Source organism: Cololabis saira, chromosome 14 (genome assembly GCF_033807715.1).
Source record: "Cololabis saira isolate AMF1-May2022 chromosome 14, fColSai1.1, whole genome shotgun sequence".
Taxonomy (NCBI): Eukaryota; Metazoa; Chordata; class Actinopteri; order Beloniformes; family Belonidae; genus Cololabis; species Cololabis saira.
This window is the reverse complement of record NC_084600.1, coordinates 25,390,666-25,413,765: the sequence shown is the minus strand read 5'-3', so window position 1 is coordinate 25,413,765 and position 23,100 is coordinate 25,390,666. Positions and strand designations below refer to the sequence as shown.

At 37.4% G+C, this 23,100-nt stretch overlaps 1 protein-coding gene across 4 annotated transcripts in view; it reads left to right on the top strand.

Annotated features, from left to right (window-relative positions):
- The window catches only part of ntm (neurotrimin), a 290,781-nt gene extending 276,852 nt beyond the window's left edge, over positions 1–13,929 (top strand). The window contains exons 6-9 of one of the 4 annotated variants that reach the window (XM_061740233.1): positions 3,734–3,854; positions 4,094–4,245; positions 10,444–10,479; positions 13,257–13,929. In XM_061740233.1, coding sequence (XP_061596217.1) covers positions 3,734–3,854; positions 4,094–4,245; positions 10,444–10,479; positions 13,257–13,345 — 398 coding nt within the window. In that variant the 3' untranslated portion in view covers positions 13,346–13,929. Of the gene's footprint in view, positions 1–3,733; positions 3,855–4,093; positions 4,246–7,854; positions 9,305–10,443; positions 10,480–13,244 lie in introns of those variants that run through there. The other 3 variants (XM_061740232.1, XM_061740234.1, XM_061740235.1) reach the window with 3 other exon arrangements.
- Positions 13,930–23,100: the final 9,171 nt, after the last annotated feature.

The window sequence follows — 23,100 nt, the reverse complement described above, 5'->3', positions numbered from 1 at the left end:
ACCCCTGCTATAGAGTGTTTATATTTAATGGGCCCCGGGCCACTCTGTACTGAAAAAATTGGACCCCAAGGTCAGAAAGGTTAAGAACCCCTGCTCTAGTGTATCTCTCCGTTGCCTTGAACAGGCTGTGTGCTGCAAAATGTGCTGCAATTCCGGGCCGGAATTTCCCGCGCTGTCCTGCGGATGTGACGTCACATGACGCTGCATGCGCGTTCTCCCCGTTCTCCCGTGCCGGCTTCACTGTTGGCTGCAGTACCCCCGACGGCCGTCGTGGTGAAGGGTGGCGCTAGAGAGTCTCATTTCTTAAAAGGAGCCTCATGCTCCTTTAAGTATGTATATTCTATAATAACAGTTACATCTTTGAAATAAATATTCCATATTATTCCAAACTAAATTAGAATATAATATTATTAGTGAGTTGACGTTTTTCTAGGCAACATTAAAATAAATATTCAAAGCAAACTTATTGAAGTAAACATTTTAAAATTTTCCCTTTATGCAAAATAATCATGGAGTATGTTGTTATAGTTTTGTGTCATACAAGAACATTATACTTGCACACATGTCTGTTAAGGTTTGGAAACCTTTAGTACAAAATATCAGTAGGGCAGCGAACAACCACAGATGTTATAAACAACCTTGGTATGTGTGGTCTACCATTGTTATTCAATTCAATTAAGCTTCATTTATATAGCATCAAATAACAACAAACGTCGTCTTAAGGCACTTCAACAATGCAGTTCAACTCGTTCGCACTATTTGCCTCCATTAAATTAACACCTTCAATAAAGTGTGTTTTCCATTTTTAAAGCTTTTAATTTTTTTTATTTATTTTTCATTATTAGTTAAAAATAAAATTCCATTGTAGTCTACGGCCACCAAACCTCAGTTTTATTGATACACCCCCTCCCCAGTAAGAGGTTATTGTGTAAATTAGCTCTTTAAGAATAATATGAATAGCATATTGGACTATTGCACATTGAGGTGCATTCTATGAATAGAAATGCTAGAAGGCAGATATATTGCCCTTTTTTTTAAACATGGAATATCAAGTGGTTTTTTTGAAGTTTTTGCTTACTAACACGCCCTTAATGAATGTCAAGGTCCACTTTCTCAGACATTCAGAATTTCTTGACCCTCCTTTTTAATGCAATAGCTGTTGTGTCAATCACTTCTCTAATCAATATTATTGTTTTCATGTGAATACTATTTCATGACAAAGGTGATGTATTTCTAGTTTGCAGATTAGGAAAAACACAACATTTGTAATTTGTACAGCATTATCCCAACAGTTATACTATTACAGTCTTGTCCTTCAGATATTCACATTTTATCACTTTCCTATAAGGAAGGAAGTACTGATTTGATCTCTTCCCAACTAGTCCCCCACAACATAACTAAATCAGACTGGATTGAGCTTTTGTCATGGCAAAAGTATCCGTACATTGTGTCATTGTTTTTGCCCTTGTGTATATGTTTTTGTCAGGTACCTGGCCTGTTTGTGTTAGGAAAAAAGGTTGTTTATGAAAACTATGAGGAAAATAAGTGTCAACAAATTAACAAACTAACACATCTTAAACTGTCATAAAGCCAGTTTAAGATCCTTTTTTTGCATTGTAATGTGGTGTATTATTGCTGTGGATGATAGGAAATTGTGAGCATCAATACTCAAATCAATACTCTGGAGAAGTAAAAAAAAAAGAAAGAAAATCATTGATTTGTTTTAAGGGATAGCTCTCAAGTGTGCCAAGAAAATATGGCCTTCATGATTGCATCACAAGCTGTTAGGGCTGTTGACACCAGACCGGCTTGATCCAGGCTTGGATTCATGTGGTTGATGCCAAGTTGGGAGTCTACCATCTGCAGAGACAGAGTTTCATCAAAGCAGGCCAGATTTGTGTTGCCTGACAGGAGTCAAACCATATTTGGGTAACTCGTGAGTGACTGAGTTTGTGAGGGTTTACCAAGTCCTTTATGCAATAATAATATGACCTGTAACCATTCTGAAGTCCTATGTAAGTAGTACAATCAATAAGCAGGCAAGTGTTCCTAATTAAGGAGTTTCACCACCTCTATTACTAGGCTTGTTTTCCTTCTTTGTTATTATTGCGCTTTTATCAAGTCCAAATAAAAAAAATTGAAACAATATATAGCCTTTGGAAAAAAAGACAATCCCAATTTGTCTACATATATATGTATGTTTACCGTAATAGCAAATTTGGCAAAACCTGAAAACCACATATATATGCATTTTGATCTTGCAACTTCCTAATGTAAAGCAAGGGAAAATATCATAGCGGCATGATGACTATAATAGTCCTATCTTCAGCTTTGATAAAGGTTTCTGTCCCTCCCCAGAGCTACGGGGATGTAAATCAGCAAATTTTCAGGCTGAAGAAGGATATGATAATTGTTGCCAATAACAACAGGAGTAAAGTTTGAACTTTTGTAGGGGATTATTATATAATAATAATAATAATAATAATAATAATAATAATAATAATAATAATAATAATAATAATAATGCCATTTTATATACATTCTTCAATTAAAAGGTAGTGGAAATTACAAAATCCTAATGGATTTCTTTCAATGTCATACTTCTGTACAAGGTGAGAGAAAAGAATCAGGGCATTGTTTTCATAGATACTGTACTGTACATACACTTTTTAGTCACGTTTAAATGGAGATTACTCTTAGAGTTAGCTGCTTATGACGTTATTTACAGTTGGTATTGTTTAGAAATCTATCAATATCTATTATTTTTGGTTTATTTTGTAGATGAATACAGGTTTACAGTATCTGAAATTTTCTCAATTCACCATTGGTTTCTTTGGGTTATTGAACAATGTCTTCTTGGTGAATCATGCATAGTTTCTCTTAATATAATCATCAATGTTGGAATCCTCAAGTAGTGATGTATTAAATCACCAACCGTTGCTGGTAGATTACATTACATTTTACTGCCGTATTTAGATGTATCCTGTGCTGGATTAAGAACTGTATTAAAATATCCACTTATAATCATTGGGGAGACAGGTTGGAAATAACAGTAAAGTCAAGTATGAAAAGATGTATCATCATTGTTTGTCCATAAATACTGGCTATAATTATTGTCCATTTTAATATTGATATTTATAAATTGTCCCTCAGGATCTCCAACTGTATCAATATTAATACATTAAACATTTTGGGGAATTTTAATTGCTTCTACAGTACTCTTTTCCTTGAATTTAAATCAGCAGAGGACAGATTTGTTTTTCACGTGAATGAATTTATCAGGTGTTCCAACTTACAAACTTAATTTAGTTGAAGGGTTTTATTGGGTTGAATACATCAATTAAAGAGTAAAATGAGCAGTCGAGTGGATAAAAACTAAAACTGAGTAAAACAAATACATAACATATAGAAAAAGGACATATAGAATTTTAACAGAGAAAGAAAAAAGAGGGTGGAATTTCTATTTCAAACCAAGGTGCAGTGCTATGGATCAAAAATTATTTTTCCATTTCATAGTTACCTTAATATACAGTATAATGGCTATTTAGCCATTATTGCCCAGCCAGTGCAAATATTTCTTTCAAACAGCAGCAATTAAAATGGTTTTGATAACATGCAGCAGGCAGAGAAGTCGTTTAATTAAGCAGATCATATTTACAAATAAAAGTGCAGGTTCAACCTTGACATGCCTGATTCCTGCTGCCCTGCTTCTGTTTGTTGCTGCATGTCATAGATGCTCCAGCTGTGACGGACGGCAGAGATGTCGGCGTGACTCTGGGCCAGATGGGAGTGCTGGAGTGTGAGGCCGATGCAGTGCCTGAGGCAGACTTTGAGTGGTATAAAGATGAAAGAAGGTAATGAAGTTGCCCTTTACATTTTCCAAGTATTCAAATGAAAACAACAACAACCGACAAAATCATGATAGAAACAATTGGTACCAAGGTTTAATTATCTTATGGCTACACTGTATTAGTTATTTTCTAGTGTCAGTGTCTAAAATTACTGATCTGATTGTCCACAGGTGTTAAGATTTGTTGTTTCATATGCTTTTTGGCAGTTGATGCAGTTATTTATTGATTTATTTCTTATTCAGGATCTTCAATGATTTTGATGGCATGGAAATTGTTAATACAGGATCACTGTCAAAGCTGACATTCTTCAATGTGTCTGATGCTGATTATGGAAACTACACCTGCATTGCTGTCAACAAACTTGGGAGCTCAAACACAAGCTTCCTTCTCTATGGTGAGTATGTCACATAGGCACTACAGAAATGTTTGCTTAATTCCATTTAATTCATTTTAAATACCATATACTGTATATGTGTGTGTGTACAGTATGTGTATATACAGCTGTATGCATGCTTGTCTAGTTACAGCAGTTTTTTGTTTTTTTTTCTTTGATATGTTTGAAGATTCTCAGTTATCCAGATTATGTTAACTCTGAGTGCTTATAACACAACACAATTTGACTTTTTTTTTGTATTTTTTTGCTGCTGCCAACAACTTAATTTAGTGTTTTCCTCAGGGCACACAAGCACAGAATAACTACTTCACATGCAACTACAACAAGACCAGTAGTTGACAGGCCCATGTGAATAGAATCTTAAATGGGTCAGTGCAATCAAATTCTATTAACCAGGAACTGAAAACGTTTAGTGTAATTTCTCAACAAAGTTTTCTGCAAAATTATTTCATATGTGAAAAACATAAAACACTCTTTGAATATTAAGTTTTTACAGGACATAATGAAATTTATCCTGGTCCATAGCAGGCTTAGATTTATAGAAATTAAACCTGATATGGCCAACAAAACATGATTTATGACACCATGACTTTATATATTGAATAAGAAAGTGCTAAAAACTATTTACACCAACTTCCAAAGGAAATAAGATGGCAAGTAGCTGAAGGGTGCTGCTAAATAAATGCACTTGATCAAGCACTTGGTTATCCAAAAAATGCCATTTTACTTTTCTGAAGCATTTAGTTATGTGTTGGCAGAATGTCAAAGAGAAACAAATATATCGTTAGCAATCTCAGAGAAGCACATGATGCTTCCCATCATTGGAAAGGGTTACAAGGCCATGTCCAAACCTTTTTAAGTCACATCATTGAACAAGTGTTTTCTTTGGAAGGGCTACTAGAGGAAAAGCATTTACTGTACTATGATTAGTGACAATGCATAGCCACGATTTGGCAAAAACCAAACTGGAGATCACCATGAATACCTTAGTATCTCAGATGTAAGGTTATCTCTTTGACAGTCAACATTTTGCTGAATTTGGGTCATGCAACATGATAAAAATACCAAAGCGCCAGCAAACATGAACCGAAATGACTGAAAAAGTCCACCCATCAGGTCGTCCAAAAAGTTGATATTTCAATGGTGCTACAAATGGGCGTGAAAAAATGGCTTGATAGCGCCACCATAAAGTTATAACTTTCCTGTGTGTTGTCCAATGTATGATGTAGTGAATGTTATGCACATATTTCAACTTTATTATTAAGTGTGGTTTTACACACCGTTCATTATAAAAGCTGCATATTGCTCTTCATGCAATGCCAAATTCATTATTATTATTAGTAGTAGTTATATGTAATTTACCGTCCGTAGTTACTTCATGTAACTATGACTGTTCAGGGATTGTGGTGCCTTTAAATGGTGTGATGACGTTGAGCCCGATGCCAGTTGGTTGGTGGGACAGCAACATTTTGTTTGGTGGTTAGTCTGAGGTATGACATTAAATTATACACGCTTTCGTGTGCTCTACATGTGAAATTGTTTGCTCGATTTTCTGCAATTTCCACAAGGCTTCTATTCTGAACAAGTGGATATGATCATCTTGGATGAACTCCATAACGCCACCTTCTGATTAAAGGAACATTATGTTGGTCACATTGTGTCCTGAATTTCTTAGATTCTTACTGAATTGCACAACAGATAAAGTTTTATGGATGGATGTCTAATGGCTTTCGTGTCATTTGCTGTGAAACAGGAAGTCAATTGTTTTGCACCACATGTAAGAAAAAAATGTATTAAAAATGACTCACCACGGGTTTTAGAAGAAAAAGAAGATATAGAGCGTGTCAGGATGCAGCGGCACAGTCGGAAGAGCAGTGAAATACGCGCGAGTCACAATTTGTCCTACTGTTCTCATTTTTCATTTTCTCCCGTTCAAATCCAATTACTCGGGTCACGGTGGAGCGGGGCTGATCTCCGCCATTTGAAGCCTTGTATATTAATTGTAAAAATGTTGCTACTTCGCAGATTTCACATATCACGGGTTCTTTTTGGAACATAAACCGTGCGAAAAACGTGGGATTACTGTTTACCTTATATACCTATACCTTTGTATAGAAATTATCATTTAGAAGTTTTTCAGTCAGGGTTCAGAATGCATCGTAGCACAGGGACAATACTGGTCCGGGTCACATACGACCTTTCTATGGCATCAGATAAGGGATTAGTGTCCATACTGGTTCTACTGGACCTCAGTGCTGCTTTTGACACTGTAGATCACAGCATTTTACTGCACAGGTTAGACCATGTTGTTGGGATGAAAGGGATAGCTCTAGGTTCATTTAAATTATATCTATCTGACAGATTCCTGTTTGTTCATGTACAGAAGGTTTCTTCAGAACAGACGAGGGTCTGCTATGGTGTTCCGCAGGGTTCAGTGCTAGGGCCAATTTTGTTCAGTTTATACATGCAGCCATTGGGAAGTATAATACAGAATCACAGCATACATTTTCATTGCTATGCTGATGATACGCAGCTCTATTTGTCTATGAAGCCGGATGAAACAGAAACGTTAGCTAAACTTCAGGTATGTCTTAGGGACATCAACGGCTGGATGTCCGCAAATTTTTTGCTTCTAAATCCCATAATTCCGATAAAACAGAGGTTATTTTTTGGGGGGGCCAAGTATCTTTAGGAAGGGATAAGATGGTGTTGCAATGACTTTCAGTGCTACTGTGAGAAACCTTGGAGTTATTTTTAATCAGGATTTGTCATTTAAATAACATATTAATCAGGTTTCTAAAACAGCCTTTTTTCCACCTCCATAATACCACAAACAACAGGGAAGTCATCTCCCAGAGTGATGCGGAAAAACAAATTCACGCATTTGTATATTCTCGGCTGGATTATTGTAATGTATTGTTAGCAGGATGTTCAAGTAATTTGCTGAATATGCTCCAGCTGATCCAAAATGCAGCAGCACAAGTGCTGACAGGAATCAACAAGACAGACCACGTTTGTCCAGTGTTAGCCTCCCTCCATTGGCTACCCGTAAAACTCAGAATCCAATTCAAAGTTTTATTACTTGCGTATAAAGCACAGAGCCTAGCTTCACCATATTTGCAAGACCTAATAGTCCTTTATTCCTAATAGAGCTCTCCACTCTCAGAGTGCAGGTTTAGTCGTAGTTCCTGGAGTATCCAAATGTAGATTTGGAGCACGGGCCTTCTGCTATCAGGCACCATTACTATGGAACCAACTTCCGATTTGGGTTAAGCAGGCTGACACCACCTTCAAAACCAGACGTAAAACATTTCTGTTTCAGAGAACCAATAGTTAAAACTGTAGTGTGTTAGGGCCAGTAGTCATAGCTGCAGCTATAGGACAAGACTAATACAGTTTGTCTTAAAGATAGCTCCGTAGATATGCTGCTATAGGCCTACGCTGCAGGGGGACACCAAGATGATCCATTGAGCGCTGCCTATCACCCCTCTTTCTTTCCTTTTTCAGTTATTAATTAGAAGTATCTCATAACCATAATTGTTCTCCATTGTGCTTGTAGTTTGTTGTGCTGGTCTGCCCCTTCCCTTTCTCTTCTGTGCATGTTTGCAGGCTAGAGCTTCAGGAGCTGCATGCTGCCCTGCAGTCCCATCCTCTGATCATCCCACTGCTTGCTTCCACCTGTCTGTATGGATGTCTGGTAGATACCTTCTGACATCCTGACCCGGAGTCCCGCCCTCTGACCAACTCAGTGTCTTACACACATAGTGTTTACATCTGCTTATGTAGTCATCCCTGTAGTGCACCAGTTAGCCATTGTGTATGTATCTCTCCTTTCTCTGTTCTTCATTCTCCCTATTTTTTCCTGCCCTGCCCAGCTAACCTCCAGCAGGAGGGCCCCCCCTTATAAACCAGATCCTGCTCAAGGTTTCTTCCCTCCTAAAGGGGAATTTTCCCTTGCCACTGTTTGGCTTAAGGTTTTTTCTTCCACTAGGGGAGTTTTTACCTGCCATTGTTTATGTATATGTAATAATTGCTTGTGGGTCAAGTTATGGGTCTCTGGAAAGCGCTGAGAGACAACTTCTATTGTAATAGACGCTATATAAATAAAATTGAATTGAAACCTTATGAACAACATGATTTCATTTTTAATTTTAATGTTGAATTATCTATTGTGAAACCTTACAACTGAAAGAGGTTGTAGTTTCATTGTTCATTTGACAACATGTATTAACTCCTTAAAACCTGGGCTATATTTTTAGACATATGCTTAAAAATTACATGTCCAAAATAAATAATGATTTTCTCTGCCTTTGCAAGGTCTACATGGACCTTGGTATCAAAATAAAGGCGAGACTTTGATCTTTAATTTAGCTGTGAAATTTTACATATTTATGCTAGTGGTAGAGTTTAAATGAAGCTGGAATACCACAAAAAACTTTGGATTTCATTTCTGGCCCAAAAAAATATTTTTCAGTGAAATCGCACCTATAATGATCCTGTTGCCCCCAAAAGAATGATTAAAAAAAACATCTGGTTGTCACTTGTGCAAAAGTTGTGGTCAATAAAATAAATCAAAGCAAAATTATATATCTTTTAGAAGAAAGATGTCAAATTTCACCATTTGGCACACACAGAATATCTTGTATCTTTGGGGACAAAATATTATATTTAGACACAACAGGGAAGTGTTTGGCATTAAATTACACATTTTTGCACAGATAATGCATGCCCCATTTTGCTACTTTTACTAAAAAGGAAACTACAGTATGGACAAGAAATGAAATTTGCCTTCATCTGGATATTAGCACTAGCCTCACTCATAAGCATTTCCAAAACTTAATCTACTGTTAGTTTGTTTGGCATTTTTTCTTCATTTTAGGGTTATTTTGTGGCATAGACGGGTACTTTCACAGAATTTATTGCACCTCAATGGACCAAAACTGGTAAACATACTGTACTTCAAGTATCTTCTTCATCACAAAAATATACAGTATAATATAGCAATTAAGTGCTGTTAACTCTCTGTACATTTTCTTATCAATAAAAGTAAACAGATTAACAATATGACGTGCTTTAACTCCTGGCAGTATAAATTATATACATATATATATATATATATATATATATATATATATATATATATATATATATATATATATATATATATATATATATAAACCTTCACACAACTGTTCAAATACTGTTCTTCCAAGTATTTTCTTTGAAACAAAAACATTTTAACAATATGAAGGATTTTTTTAAATTATACTGAAAATATGAATTACCTTGGACGTCATCATGCAAATGCGTCGGACGTTGGCAGAACCAAGAAACGGAATCGTTAGGCAGACGGTTTAACGATTCCACGGTATCGGAGTACTGGGTTCTCTATTCTCGACTCCCATCCCTAGTCAATAGTGACTCAAAGCATAGCTGTTTCTGTGTTAGGATGCATTCTGGATCCTGGAAGTACTATGAACTAACAAACAAACTGTATTTGTGCTATAAAAGATTTCAAAATTTTTTTCAGATGATATTTCCTTGATACATCTCAATTAACATAGAATTGAGCATTCCACTTGAATCGCCTTGTCTCCTACCATTAAGATTTATACAAACACACATTTGTATATTTTCCATGAGTCACACAGTGTTCCTCAAGTCCTGTCGCTGAATTTGTCCGCCTTTTCTTGGACACTCAAATCGCTCACAAGGCTCATGTTATTTATTCACACTTGGTGATGGTAAACAACATATGTAGTCATAGCTGCCCTGGGGCAGACTTACCGAAACGGTCTCTCTGTCCACCACCGAAACATACATGTACACATTCATCCACCAGCAAAGCTTCCACTGGAGGCAAGGAGGCTAAAATGTCTTGCCAAGGACACAATGACAGATGACTGGGGGGAACTGGGTTCGAACTGACAATCCTTCAATCATTAGACCTCCCACTCAACCACCTGTGCCACTGCCAAGGACAGTAAAGTCTTTGTTTAAAAGCTAGTCCTCTAAAATCACAGTGATTTCGTAATTGGCTTTTCAAGGCTATTCCAATCCCTCCTGTATGTAACTGTCCAGCAACGATGTAAAACTCTACAGAGCAGCTTATTTTTCATGGTTTTCACATGTTGTTGATGCTGTGATGCTGTTATGTTGCCGACTTGTTGCTCTGTTCCATTTGTTTTTCTGGTATAGTGGTAATTGAACCCACTAGTTCAACACTATTGCAAGGTTAGTATTCTGCACCAGCATGCCTTTTAACTACTGTAGATTGAAAATCTTAACTTGCATGCTGTAACATGTCATTGCCATATTTGTTAGGAAGAAACACTTCATGTCTTGCCTATTTTTTTGTGAGAATTGTAGTTTTTCTTTTTCTATTCACAATATAAATGGCATGTTTAAGTGAAATGTTTTTGAAAAAGAAAAATGTAAATTTTAGAAAATGGTAGAGTAACTTGTTTTTGTTAACTGTGTTTCATCTTCTTCTTTTTTAAAATCTAACCGCCCCTCTGTGTGACCTTGGCTTCATTTTGATTTTTGCATGCTATTTTCCCAATGTAAGTATTCATCATCTTTAACTTCTATTATTCATGCATGTCATCATCTTTGTACCTGTAGTTATAATATGTGTTATTGTGTTCTACAGAACATACAAAGCAGTAAGTAATCACAGAAATGTATTGAAACCTGGAACATGCTGTTGACTGCTTGATTCTATGAATGCTGATTTCAAAGATCATGTAAAGAACCCTATAAATATTTGTGCAAATTACTTTCATACAGAGCTGGCAATAGTTCAAAGATAAAAGCCGTAACCACCTTGTTATTCAGTGTCTCTGTAACTGCAGCATCTTGTAAGCAATCCCACTACATTAAGATAGTAGAACTGTATTATCAGCTTTGATTTTGACTCTGAGAGAATGGGATTATTTTAATAAGCCACATGCAGGGTTAGGGGTAATCTACTGTGGCAGGGTAATTGTTAGTTTAACTGCATACCAAGTTTACCTTACACTGAAAATTTGTTTATTAAATTCCGAAAGGCAAAATAGTGAACATTTATAAAATATAATTTTCTATTGCAATACAAACCGCAAGTCTATCTTTATATTCTACACCATCAATTTCAACCCAGCTGGTTGAGAAAACATCTTTTGAAACAATCATTTCATTGTTGACCACATTCACACTTCTGAGGGAAAATTATTTAATTAATCTTTACGCTCTTACGCTCTTGTAAAATGTTTTCCATAGTCATCTGATATTTTTTATTAAATGATTTTGGTACGTTTTTGAAATCTTGTAAATGACCTTTGAACACCTTGTGTTTGGCTTCAAACCACATACTCCACATATGTAACAAGGGACCAAGTTTTCTAATAGAAGATGGGTAATGAATCATAAAATGATGCGTGGTACAAGTACTTAAATAATTTGTGATGATCAACAATCAAATGTTTCAGATAAACTGTCATGCTAAGAGTGAGAGTAGGTGAAAAAACAATGTTCATTACCTGAAGTATTAAAAGCAATAGACTCCAGTTTTTGTCTCCTGGAGGAACAAGGACTACGTTTACATGCAGTCAAAATTCGGGTTATTGCTAATATTCCGGTTACTAAAACATTCGGAATATTCCGTTTACATGGTAATTAATCATTCGGGATATCTCGATCAAACCAGCGACGCGCGGAGAACGTCATGACGTAATTCCCGTCATTTCTGCTTCTTCTTCCTGTATCCAAATTCAAAACAAATGCTGCTTCGCACAACTTTTCTCAGCCGCTCGCGGCTCCAGCTGATTTCTCATCAGCGCCGACAAGAACAAAGCGGTTGCGCAATCGAGTACGTCAAAGCAGCTTCACCCCAACCTGCCCACTTCTCCCCTGGCTGTGGAAAAACAAACGGGGACAAAACGGGTAGAGGCGTGACGAGCCGAGTCGGGCCGAGTAAGGACTAGTCCAAAAGGGCCATAACAGAGGCTGACTCCGTGACTAGATGAAAGCGGCTGTCCTGCTGAATACGAGGTTACTTTACATATATAGAGAAAACCACCAGTGTTAGAAACTCTTCGAACTCTTAACGATTTCATGAAATCCTAACAAATCTATTCTGTCCTTGATATAAATAGGTCACATAAATCATAAACTGTTGTTTAAACAACAAAATCAACAAAATACTTAAAGTTTAACAGCTATGATGCTTAACTGTTGCCAGTCCAACTGGATGCATGTATTCCTGCCAAAACTATCTATTCCTACTAAATTCAAATGAATGTTCATTTGTTAAGCAAACTGTATAATGTGGAGAGGCAGTTGAGTTTATACATAGGATTTCATGACCTCAAAAATATTTTACTAAAAGCCCTTTATTACTAAAATGAATAAAACAAGAAAATAAATAAATGTTTATAAAGATTTAAAAAAACATTCCCATCAGATTAGTTGTGAGCTGGACTGTGTGTATTTATATTTTTATTACTAATTAACAATGTTTCCCCTCCATGTTGTTTAGATTAATTGTGGTTAAGTAGAATAAGAACAGCTAAGTAAGAGCAGTATTGTCTGCTTCCATATCTTGATTGAAACAAAAGTTGATCTAATGCCTAGACAAGGAATCCCTGACTCTAAAGCCTGAGTCCCAATTGTTAAATTATCAGGCTACATATTGCAAGACAAAACGAACAAACATGAGCTGATGTTTGTGGTGGAAAAGCAGAAGTTTTGCCGTCACAGCAGTAAGGCAGCTCTGCCTTTTAAATCCTCATTGATGCTGTCTTACCCAGCTATAAAGATGTATAGTTCCTGAAAATGTAGTTCATGAAAATTCTAAGAATTCTAATACAATGCTATCACAATATTGATGTGATTTGCTTAATATTTAATCGCTATTATCACTTTTCTGTCATATAATAGCCTACTGAGCTGCTGAAGTTTCTTGAGGATCTAAGTTGTGTTGAGATGAGGCTGACCCTGGTGTGTTTCCCTCCCGTCAGGTCCGAGAGCAGTTCAGGATGGCAGCGGCGGTGCAATGGGCGTACACTCTCACAACTCTGTCCTCTTCATAATGTTTGTGTCGTTCCTGCTCCGCTTTTGAAGACGATTGGATTTGAAGTGTTTTGTGCGCAGCCATGTGTGTATTTTTTTTCCAACCAGAAACATGAACCGATGCACAGTGAGTGCATGAAGTATCCTCAGAGGCTGCAGAGACGTTTGCCCTCGAAAATTAGTACAGAATAAGTTTGTTTACAACATTTCAAGAATGTTGCAAATGCCATCCCTTTAATTCAATTGTTTCTATATTTTATCTCTGGATTATCTCTTTTTACATTCAATCTGTTTCTTTTATTCAGTTGGTTATTTTTAACCACAATGCATATTCATCTCAACCCAAGGAAAAGAAATGTACAGCGAGTAAAGAGGTGAATGTTTAATACCTTAATGTCAAACTGTGACATTGCAGAAGAAGGAATTTAAGTTGCTCTAAGACTAAAGCCTGGTATTATCATATTTCAATGTATAATAATTACCATTCAGTCTGGTTGTTGAGCAGAACTATTTTTGACATGAAAATACTTTCATCAGCATTATAGTAATATATTTGAAGTTGTATTATGCTCATCTTTCACATTCAATTTTATAAAACATATTGAGTCTCAAATTTGCTTAAAAACGAAAAATATGGAGTTGTAAGTATTTACAAATAAATTAGTATTTGTCTCCAGTTTCTTTTCTTCACCAGTTGTTTAAGAATAAAATATGCATTTACAGTATGTCATATCTACACATTTAGACATAGTGGGTTTACGCCACAAGTATGGGGTCATGATGTTTCACATCATGGCGTTTTTTCCTGATAGTTTTATAAAAAAAAAAAAGAAAAAAAGAAATTGCACCTGTTCAAACCAGCACTTAACTGTCAGCAACAAACAAACAATATGTTTGCATGCCAAAGACATACAGTAAGTAACCACAAAGGTTTGGCAGTACAGTATATACAACATAATGTTTACATGTTTAATGTTTATTGTATTCCCTTTTCAGAATCAAGAGATGAACATGGGTTTGGTAAAAAGAGAAAATGGTTATCAAAACCTGCTAACCAAAATTTATATTCTATAATTTTCCTTTTTGTTTTTGCTATTTCTGGATCTTGTGGAGAAGGAAAAAAAACGACTACAGGACCCTGAACAAACAGACATAACAGTTTCTATTCTTTCTTTTCTCTCTCATTTTTTAATATAAACATATTTCATTGTCATTTGTGATATAAATCAGCAACACGGGTATTACTTGAGGCAGCAAAATGGCAGCAGACCTTTATTTTCAGTTAACAAAAAAATAAATTCTAGCTTGTAGTTCATCTTCATCTGCCACCAAAAAGTTATTTTCTTCTGTTTTATGGTCAATTCTCTGGAACATAATGTTTAGGGTTGTGAAAGTTGAGGAAGGAAATATTCCGGTGCTTCATCTGTCCAACAAAAGCTACACAGGCACAGGAAATACATCCAAACTGTTCACAGGAAGGCATATATGCTATAATGCTATGTTATGTAGACAGCATTCAGAAGCCTTTCTAGTTGCCCGAGTTTATCATCCGTGTACACTCCCAATTCTTCTCGTTATCTCATTGCCCCCGTTGTGCTCAGCAATAACAAGGCTTGCCCCTTGATATGACAAAAGTATCCAACACATAACAAAATCACAAGAAACAGATTAGGCCATCATCAGTGGACTCTGGGAAGCTAAACATGCTTTCCACACAAGGCAAAGATATTTGCTGACTGTTTGAAAATGCTTTGAAATTTTGAAAATACTTGAAAATTACATGGTTATTATTCCAGCTGGCTGGAAGGATAACCCTTCTGATCTACTGGTCATTCGGTTATACAATCAGCTGGAGTTAAGATGAAGGGAAACTGATCACTACACAGGTTGGTCTGCACTGGGATCCCTTCAGAAAGGTTCACTTCAAGCTGTTTATGTCAAAATGGATCGTAGTTACAAAAAAAACCCTACACCTTATTTTTTCTCCTCACTCAGTCTAACACAAGGTTGGACAGTTTATTGCATGCAGTATTTCTGCCAACAGTTCTTTTGTGGAACATCAGGCACAAATTGTAAAAATGGCTCATTTATTTAATTGCTATTACTTGAAATAGCTGGCCAACAGTTTGCTCACTAATTTAATGGAGCAGCAATTAACAGCTCAAAGCAATTTTAGAGCTGCTTATGGCAACTTCACAGTTGAGGATCATGGATCCAGTTTTCATGTCATTCCAGAGTATTCAAAGGACCGGGCAGACAGTGATGAAGATGTTTAGCTTTGTCTTTTAAGAATTTAAGTAGCATTTTTGATTATTATATGTATTATAGATATGTCAAATTCAATGCAGTATCATTTCCAAAGGCAAGCACACTGTTATTAAAGACAGTAGTATATGAGTATCTATCTTCAGAGCACACATAGATTTGTACAAACCGGCAGGGCTGCTATTGAAATATAACATGACTTTTCAGTTTATTGTTTATACTTACACACAAGGAAGTGATTTTATAGTTCTCTAAAGGCCGGGACATACCATCCCGATCAACAGCTGTTGGACGACGTTGGGCAGTTGGATGAGGTCGGTTGGTGTGTCCTGTGCAGTCGTCCGTCGGCGTCTGTGTCGGCGTTCATTTTCACCAATTCAAAATTTAGAATCGGCCACTCGCTGTCCCCTTCTATGACCAATCTGATTGGTGGAGTGTTAGCCCTTGACTAGCGAATCAGAGTTAACCGGAAATGATGCTGGTAAACATACTCAATAGATGGTGACGGCACAAACACTAAACTACACTCTTTTTAGAACTCTAGACTAGAGTGATCTGTCATTTCCAGTTGATCTTCTTTACTTTCCTTTTTGGGCGACATCACACATTAGCGCCACCTGCATGACACATTGACGGATTCAGAGTTAGGGTTGATTGGAGCAGTATCTGACTAGCTGCTAATTGTCACTACTAAACCACATGTGAACATGTGAAGTGCTGAGTAACAGGAGACAGTCTGATTTGTTAAGTGAGTATGTCTAAAAATAAACAGCTCAGTCACATTTACGGTATTGACACATTGTGCAGAATGAGAAAAAATGCACACATTTCCAAGGATTCTCACATTCATTTAGATATTTGAAGACAGTATGACTTCCTTATTGGTACATTATTTGCATTTCCTGCAACAAATTCCATAAAGGTGGTGCAGTAAACGTTTTCCACTTTGTAATGTGTACAGGATTTGCTTCCATATTGCCTTGTTAAAACATCTTTGGATGTGCCTGGGAATTATGTGGTTATAAAGGCAGCATGTTTTGCTATAAAGTCTTAGATAACGCAGCCTTTCTGTTTGGACTTGTTGCTGACAACAGGGCTAATGCTCTTTTTCATCTTTTATTTTAAGTGCACAGTTCATAAGTTGATTCATTTATAATTGAGTTGACTTTGTTGGGTAGGTGCTGTTTACAAGAGTGAGAATGTTAGACTTGAAAAGGGTTACATGAATTCAGCAGTTTGATAAATACAGCATTATTGTTTTAGGAAACAAGTTGATATCGGGTTAAAAGTGAATATTTTGAAACAGCTGGAGTTTTTCATTTTCCATGGCATTTAAAAAGTAGGGCTCTGCAGATTCCAGTTCGAGCAAATGCAAATGCCTCTGATCACCTCCAAGCGTCAAGTCAGACATACAATAATAAACTCCATTAACCGCGGATAGGATTTTGGATATACAGTCATGAAATATTTCTGATCATCCATCTAAATGTATCTATGAAACTGCACTAAAAACATTTCATGTTTCTGACTCCAATCAGCCTGTTCTGAGCCATAGTCAATGAAAGCTTAAATTTTGGCAGTAGCATTGCATAACTATGTTGATATGAACAATTCCACTGACTGTGAAGAATTGCAGGACTTTTTCTCTCTCAGCACAGGTCCATTGAAGCTTGACATGCTTGTCCTTAATTTTTAAGACTGGACGAGATCAGTTCTGGATGTGAACCTTTGTTTCAGCTGCACCACATGATTACTTCAGTAGAGGCAATGATATGTAAGGCTACCTGCAATATGTCTGGAGTTTGTTTCGATTCATATGATAGTAATGCCATTTGTCTAGCTACAAGTTGACAGGACGCTAATTTTTTTCTCACTTTCAAGGAGTATCCCAATCTCTTTGACCCACTCTAAAATACTACTGTTTATATGTATTTTCTTGATAAAAGGTGTGTGCTTATATGTAAGAATGATAATAAAATGTTGGATCTACACGGTTGTGTTTAAAGTCGCGTTCGTCTGTACTATGTATATACATATATATATATATATATATGTGCTTCAAGTGTTTCAATTCCTTGAAATCGTTTCCCTTTCATGCAAACGATTCCCTTATCGATTCCAGTGGGCGCGAAATGACGTCACACGCATGTTGCTTAACTACGCAACGTGCTTGGTGACGTCATGGGGCAGGAAAACATGGGGACAAAGCGGCATAAACACTCGAAAGTTTGGTTACTGTAAGAGCCAATTGTTTAATTTAAGGAATTCATACTTTATTGCATTTAATTTTTTCCCTTAATGCATAAAAGTTGCATGTCGTCCCATACTGTCTGCTATAAGCTGCTAAAATGCGCCCCCTGGTGTTTGGGTTTTTCGTTTTTCATGCGTAGTTGCATCAGTTAATTAGAGGCTCAGGTTATATTACAGTGAAGTGAAGACGCTAGAGCGACACGTGGGATACATTAGTTTGACCGTATTTTTGTATTTCTAGTATTTTGGGCGTGTTTTCTGATTCTGTGATTGGAACCTTTTTTGTCAAGACATCAAGAAGATAAGCTGTGCTTTGTGCAAGTTCTACATTTTGTTTCGTTTTTGGGATTATCCTGTACCACGAGTGATCAGTAAACTCCATTACAATCATCTACGGCTGTCTCCTGGAGTCTGTGAGTAGCGTGGTGCAGTTCATGCCTTTGATGTGCAAAGTACAGCGTGCCCGCCCAAAAAATTACGAGTCAACTCAAAACCTGTGTCACACTGGTGAATGTGGCTTTCGATAATGTAGTCCACACCACTACATTTACCTTTTACTAAAAAGGATGACAACAGGGCGACTTGCAATACTTGCAATGTGGACATTTCAACAAAGGAAGGAAACAGGTTGCTTTCCTCCACAACCTGGTCGCGCTGGGAGCGCCAGCGTGTGGCAGGAAGAGCCCAGCCCCCCGGTCTCGCACTCAGAAGGCACGCCGATTTTTCCCAGTGGCCAGCCGCGGTACTGCAACAAAAAATCCCATGGGGCCCAGAAAGCTTTTTTCCCATTGACCGCAATAGTAAAAGAGAAGCCTCTAAAACTGTTCACAGGACACCTCCAGCTGTAATCACCGGCAATTACTAATCTTTGTATTCTATATTTTTAAGTCATGGACTTTATATCCGTCAAAAATGTTTTATAACGGCCAGAAAAGTCAAAGTATTTAATACATCCATGGAAGAGCCGCGCGCTCGGCCACGCGAACGAGCTGGGCGCGCTCCGGCGGACAGCGGAGCGCGCTCCTGACACAGGTGCAGCGCATCAGCTCATCTATGGGAGAAGTTAAAGAGCAGTCACCGCTAATTTCTCCTTTCATCAAGGCAGGGAAGAGTATGACCCAGGCCAGAATAGATGAATGTCACCAAGCAGTGACTAAGTTTGTGGTGTTAAACATGTTACTGGACATTCTTGTGTAATTACCACATAATACTTTGTTGTATTTAGTTAATTTCTACAGAAGAATATTTATTTTATTATTATCATTTCATATTAAATACATATTTTATATTACAAATAATTTTGTGGGGACACACCATCGAGGAGGCCAAGGCTGGGGGCCTCTTAAGACCTCACTTGTATTTTTTTGTTCAAAAATATAAAACAGTTGATGCTAATCGACCCGTTTGTTCTTCTTTTTTCCAAATGAGAATCGATAAGAGAATCGATAAAGAATCGAATCGTTAAACAGAATGGAATCAGAATTGGAAAAATCTTATCAATTCCCATCCATATATATATATATATATATATATATATATATATATATATATATATATATATATATATATATATTATATATATGGATATATATATATATACTGTAAAACTTCAGATAATATCCGAGTCCCAATTTGCCGGCGGGTGTAGCAACATATTTTTCTACCATATGCAAATATAGCCTACCTAAACACAAATAAACTTTAAATGAATTGAAAAGTGCGGGACTATTTAATTTTAGAGTGACCTCACTGATGATTTGTTATGAAGTTGAGGGGCTTGTGTATCAAAGAGAAAAGGGGAAAAAAAGGTAGGGCAAAAGTGGTGAGCGAAGAGTTAGAGGATCGTAGCCTCTAGCTCTTTTCTCACCACTTTTTCTCTCCTTTTTTGTCTCTCTTTTCCCTTAGCTTGGATACTTCACAAGAGTGCCAGACACCAGCGTGAATCGCGGGAGATTATACGAGTAACGGATAAAGAGTTGTATCAGACCATAGCTGACAACGAGAAGCCGTTCGCGGCTAGCACTGGCTGGCTAGATTGATTCATGAAGAGGAACGGCTTCATATCCAAAGACGTACAATAGGATTTGGATTGAATGGAGAAACACAATTAATAAAGGTAGGTCCCAAATAAATGCCTGTTGATTTGAGGGATTTAAGCAAATAAACGCCCGGGTCTTTATTTAGTGTTTTACGGTATATCAAATTCGGCTGTTTGGAATCACCATTGAGATGAACTAGAGAGACTTTAAGGCAAGCCAAAAGTTACTGGTGTCGACCTGACCCAAATTGTCATTTCAGTTTGGCCTTGGCAGGCTGACATAGCAACAATCCCCCTTGGATGTTATGCTAAAAACATGCTCCGCTCCCACCACCTCTCCCCTCATGACACCAGTGGAACTGATATGGAATCAACCGAGACGGGCTGATAGCATTCCATTGTTATCATTATAGCATGGGGCGATGGGTAATTTGCATCAGCACTTTACAAACTCTAGCACTTGCACTTCCTAGCAGTTTAACTTTATGGTCACTTAATTACTGGCTTATCAATGGTAACATGTTTTTATTGCTTAATGATTTTTATCTAGCTCAGTCGTGTTTTTTAATGTTGTGTTTTGTTGATATGGATGTAATATCTCATCTCGTTTGTCAGCTGGTGTCGGATTCTATGTCTGGCATTAATTTGCCGCGGGGACGAATGGTGGAAATTAGCCTCTGGCTACAACCATGCATATTTACACATGTTCATTAATATGTACGGTCCCTGTTCAACAAATAAAGTCAAATCAATCAATCAAGGTCTATGGCTGAAAGAACTGAACTGAAAAGAGTCCACAGACTGACTCATCACTCACACAACACACATGCAACTCCTCCCTCACAATCATCCTTCCACCACCTACGCTGGCCTCCCCCCAGCACACAATCTAGGTTGACACGGAGACCCCCCCTCTTTCTCTTTAGATGGGCTGTAGTGGAGTCTTATATCATTGTGTTGGGATGCTGGCTCAATGAAAAAAATAGAAATTTATATTTTAAAACGTTGGAAATCTAGGAAATTGTGCAGTCAGCGGAGGCAAGAGAAGTTGTTAAACCAGTTGAGGTTGCTCCAGAGGTGCCCTTGGGATTTCAAATCCTTACCAACGTTATTGAAATGCAACAAGTGACTCAACATTGTCAGCCTTTTTCTTGAGGGCTAGGGAAAAAGAATTCAAGGTTGAGCCTGACAACAACAAAGATGAGTACTTTTATAGGGCTGTTCCAGTGCTAATTCGGTGCTAGTACCTGGCTTAGCACCAGGTCTTTGCTTTTCCACCACCGGCTGCAAGGAAAGCACTGACTATACAGCGGCCCCTAAAACCTACTGTTGAGTTGGGGGTGTGCTTATTTTAACCAATGTAACCAACCAGAACAATCCAACTGCCATAATTAAACAACTGTTGTGACTTTTACTTAGCTTAGTGTTGAAGTAGAGAGTTGAGTGAAGAAAAAAATGTATTCCAACAAAAGCACAATGGAATGAAAAGGAACTCTCCTGTCTTCTTGAGCTGTGGTGGAAGATAAACATATTTATCCAAGGTGGAAGATAAATTCGATGGCGCAAACTGTACAAAGTCAATTCTGGAGCAGCTACAGTGAGGAATTGCTACGATTTAACTGTAGCATGTCCAAATATCTAATAAATTAAAAAAGCTTGCAAAAGAAAACAGCGAACAGAAGAACGACCTCAGGCAAAGTGGTAACCGTCGACCTCATAAGACCCCAGATTTTGACATTATAGATAATGTGTTGTGGGACAGGCCAGCATGTCGGCTCACCGGTGCCCTTAACCTGGCCATAGCAAAGCTGGAGGCAAGAATGAAGGACATGGTGGGTGAGCCAACCGCTTGAGAGTCTGGTGAATTGTTTATTTCTTAATGGTTCAAATTTTCAATTCCAAATGTCTTTTTTTTTATCCTGAAATCAGCCCGTTTTCACATCAGGCCCTGGGCTCTTAAAAGGCCTGACTGGCCTGCTTGTCTACTTTGTAATTAAATATCTACATTGGTGCAGCTGATCAGCCTGCAGAAAGTGGCACTGCTTACAAAAGTGATTTGTGTTCATTAGTTTTCACTAATCGTGGTGATTGTTCCAAATGACAAAGTTAAGTTTTATTTTCAAACTGATCAACACGAAAGCGTGTGGAGGCAAGACAGCGAGGCAGAGGAATGTGGACGTGTTGGTCAAAATGTAGTCGAAGAAAAAGAGGTAAGGGGGCCAGAAAGAGACCTTATAAGAAAAAAGAAGGCACTAGAGGGGGAGGCCATCATTTTCAAAGGCTCCACCAGTAGCTGTGTTCAGTCCCCCACAGCATCAAGTTAACTTTTAATAAATGACAGATAGGGGTGACAGGTGTGTTTTACAAGCTGCAAACTTTTATCTCGAGGTAGCATGATGATTATTGTCAAAATTCTTCATGAGCCTTTTTATGTAGCTGTAATAATGAGCTTGGAGCTAACTCCTGTCAAAACTTAATTATTACTATTTTAAATGTTGCAGTGGTTGCTACAGTATATTGTTAAATCTCATTTCAGCCCAAACATAAAACTACAAATGGATATTCAAACCACTGATGCACAGTAGTTCATATGTAGGGATTATTGGTATAACCTGGATGAAATTAAACATTTACTTAATAATATGTGTTAAACTGACAGGCTGATATTTTAATACTTGGGCTGCTTTGCTACACCAAGCTGTCCACATACCATCCACATCTCTCCCCATCCAACACAGAAATAGTTGCAAAACTGTGCCAGTGAAGAGGATTTTATTAATCAACGTTAAATGCTGATGGAAGTTTAGATTTTTATCAGTTTATTAGTGTGTTTATCTGGTTTTGCTGTAAATTATGTGTTTAACTTTTTATCCTTGGTGTTTGACGCCTGAAAGTTCATCTTCACAATTCAATGCTTGTGTGTGCGTGTGCGTGTGCGTGTGCGTGTGTGTGTGTGTGTGTGTGTGTGTTTGTTGCAAAGCTGGATATAATGCAGGTGATGGTGCTTCAGAGGGAGGAAAGTCCAGTAGTCATAAATATGAACTGGCAGCAGAGGCAGAGCAACAGCAAGTAATTGTTTCAAGAATGACACCTAAAAAGTTAAACTTAAACAAAATACAAATATTTGGCGACAGTCCTATTGATTTGTTTTTCTTGATGTTATGATTACACTCTTTTCCCTTATATCAGGGTCATCTCAGGGTCATCTAAGCCTGTTTGTAGCTCAGAAGAGCTTAGAGGTACCAGGGAAT